Below are 2,653 nucleotides of genomic sequence, written 5' to 3' on the forward strand. Positions count from 1 at the left end.
CAGCCTCCATAGGGGCCAAGGCATGAACCACACACTCAGGAAGCTGGTTGTCATTTTGGTTTTTGTTTTCATTTTAATTTGAAATAATTCTTTGAAGCAGATTCAGGGCAGATGCCACTGACCTCTTACCACAAACTTTTGACATGTATTCGCAATGATAAAGTCATACAACTTAAAACACAAAATAAGGGGTGGGGGGAAGAGGAGGAGGCCACTGCCGTGTGTGAGTCTGGGTCCTGGTGGGGGCGAGTGGCCGGGAGGGCCCAGGCCTGTCCCCTGGTGCGTGAGGCTGTGCTGGGGCCACACACTCGGGCTCCAGCTCAGGCCTTCGGCCATGAGATCTCACGTCTGGGTCCTTCGCTGGCTCGTGCTCCACCTCTCCTCCCTGCAGTATCCCCACAGAGCCCTGGGCCGAGGCCTTCCCCTCCGTGTGTGCTCCCACTCCTCAGCAGCATCTTCCCGTGGTCACACGGTGTGTGCAGCCTCTGTGAGTCCTGTGTGTGGCCTCTGTCGGTCTGTGGGTCAGTCTGGAGTATATGTCTGTCTCTGGACATGTGTACGTGTGGTGTAGCAGTGCTTTGTTCAATAAAGCTTTCATATACATAGCAGCAATGGAGTCTTGCCATCAGGTGACACAGGGCAGCTACTGGGCAGGGCTGGCAGGCGTCGCGGGCGCCACGGCCCCTCGCTGTTTGCTCTTCCTCTTCTTGGTGCCAGACTTCGCGTCTTTGGTGTCCTTCCGATTTCTGTTCCCATTATCTTGCTTTCCTTGCTCTTCCTTTTTCTTCCTTTTCCCTGCAGTAAAGCAAAGGGGCAGTGTGAGGCTCTCTGGCAGAGCGAGACATCAGGGAACAGGTTGACTGTGTCCACCGTCCCCTGCCCTGCTGGGTAATCCCTGTGCTATTAGTCGCTGCTCAGAAGCATTTCCCTCAGAACACTCAACCCAGCTGCAATCCTTGTCCATCCTATAAGAGGATGACCGTCCATCCTGAAGACACTCTAATTCCTGGGAAAAACAGACCTAAGCTTTCTGGTAGAGAGGATGACTCCCATCACAGCAACATGCAGATGTGCACCTGGGTCTGCGCCCCTTCCACCCACAACTCTTCCCAGCTGCAGCCACAGAGGGTTAGGGAGCTGTGCAGTGCACTTGTGACACTGGACAACTGGCTGAATGCTCACACCAGACCAACACAGGGTGTGGGAGGGATGGTGAGACACTCCAGCTCTGCTCACCTTCGGGGCACTGGTTCTTCTGCACTGTGCACCGCCGCACCTCCGTGGTGGCAGGACACAGGGACACGTCTCCGGACGGAGCCTGCAGAATCCGCCGTGTTCGGTCTTCGTTGCCCTTCTTGAAGCCACAGAGCTTCCTCTTCTTGGAGCAGGGCCCCCAGGGTCCCCACTCACTCATTTCACATTGTGCTGCCAGATAACAAGAGAGCCCAGCAGTAACTCCCATTCCTGGGGTGTCACCCTCCCAGAGCCCTTGCACACCACTGCATATCTCCCTCACCTGAGGCTGGAAGGGAATGTGTTTCCCCAGAGCTTCCTAAGCTCCCAAGCAGCCCCTTCCTTGCCAAGCTGCCCCAGCTCTGGGTCACACCTCACAAACTCTGGGGGCTGCTCCCCATCCAGGCTGGTTTCCAGAGGGCCCTGCCCTGCTGGGCTGGCTCTGGCTGTACTGTCACCCACTCGGCACAGGTATGATGAGGGTTTGGTTCATCACCTAAGCCCTCCTGCAGCAATACCCACAGCTGGCCCTGAGGCTGCTTACCAGGACTGCTGCACTCCATGGTGCCGTTGGCAGCAGCGTAGCCTTCGGGGCATGTGACGTAACATCTCCCTTTGTGCAAATACAAACCTTCCTTACATTTTGTGCAAAAGTTTCGACTGAAACAGGACTCACAGTTTTCAATTTTGCATTCTGGAGAAAAAAAAACACACCAAAGCCATCATGTAGTATGATGTGAGCAACAGATTCAAGAAGCTCTGCGCTGCCAAGCAGAGCTCAGTCCTGGCTCCCGGGGCTGTGCCAGCAGCCAGGGCATGTCTGAGCATCCTGCCAGGCCTGGCCGTGCCCCTCAGAAGTCAGTTTTCTTTGCACCATTCCCTGTGCAGGACAGCCCTGTGCTGCGGCTCTCACAGCCTACAGCTGCTGCCAGGACAGAATCAGGCAGGGTGGGAAAGGTTTGGGCTGGTGTTCAGCTGAGCACTGGTCAGCCAAAGGAACAGTGCAAAGATTGCAGTCCTGGATCAACAGCTCCAGCTGCAGCTACAGGATGGGCCACATGGAAAGCGAGCTGGATGAAAACCTGGCCGTGAGGGTGCTGTGCATGGAACTGCCAGAGCAGTCACCACGTTTCCATGTCCAGCACTTCACGGTGCTCTGGCTGCAAGAGGCAGCCACAGGCCAAGGGTCTCGCTCAGAGCTGCCTGGCTGTGGTGAGCAGTAGGAGAGGAGGGGAAAAGGCACTTGTGTGAGCAGTACTCTCAGCAGTGGCTGAGAGGATGTTCCTCCTCGCAGAGAAAGCGGGTGCCAGCCTGGCAGCCCAGCACCAGGACTTGCCTGCGTGGTGCCGAGCGGGGTCGCTGCCAGGAGGGATCGCTGCCCTGCTCAGCTCTGCCGCTGCCGTCTGAGCAGCCGCAGCTC

At 56.8% G+C, this 2,653-nt stretch overlaps 1 protein-coding gene across 1 annotated transcript; it reads right to left on the reverse strand.

Moving 5' to 3' along the window:
- Positions 1–643: 643 nt before the first annotated feature.
- Positions 644–1,927, reverse strand: RSPO1 (R-spondin 1; the record flags this gene model as incomplete). Its single annotated transcript, XM_009080211.1, has 3 exons — positions 644–795; positions 1,237–1,425; positions 1,778–1,927. Coding segments are annotated over 3 exons (491 nt in total), but the record flags the coding sequence as incomplete, so codon positions are not given.
- Positions 1,928–2,653: the final 726 nt, after the last annotated feature.

Source organism: Acanthisitta chloris, unplaced genomic scaffold (assembly GCF_000695815.1).
Source record: "Acanthisitta chloris isolate BGI_N310 unplaced genomic scaffold, ASM69581v1 scaffold14528, whole genome shotgun sequence".
NCBI classification, from domain to species: Eukaryota; Metazoa; Chordata; class Aves; order Passeriformes; family Acanthisittidae; genus Acanthisitta; species Acanthisitta chloris.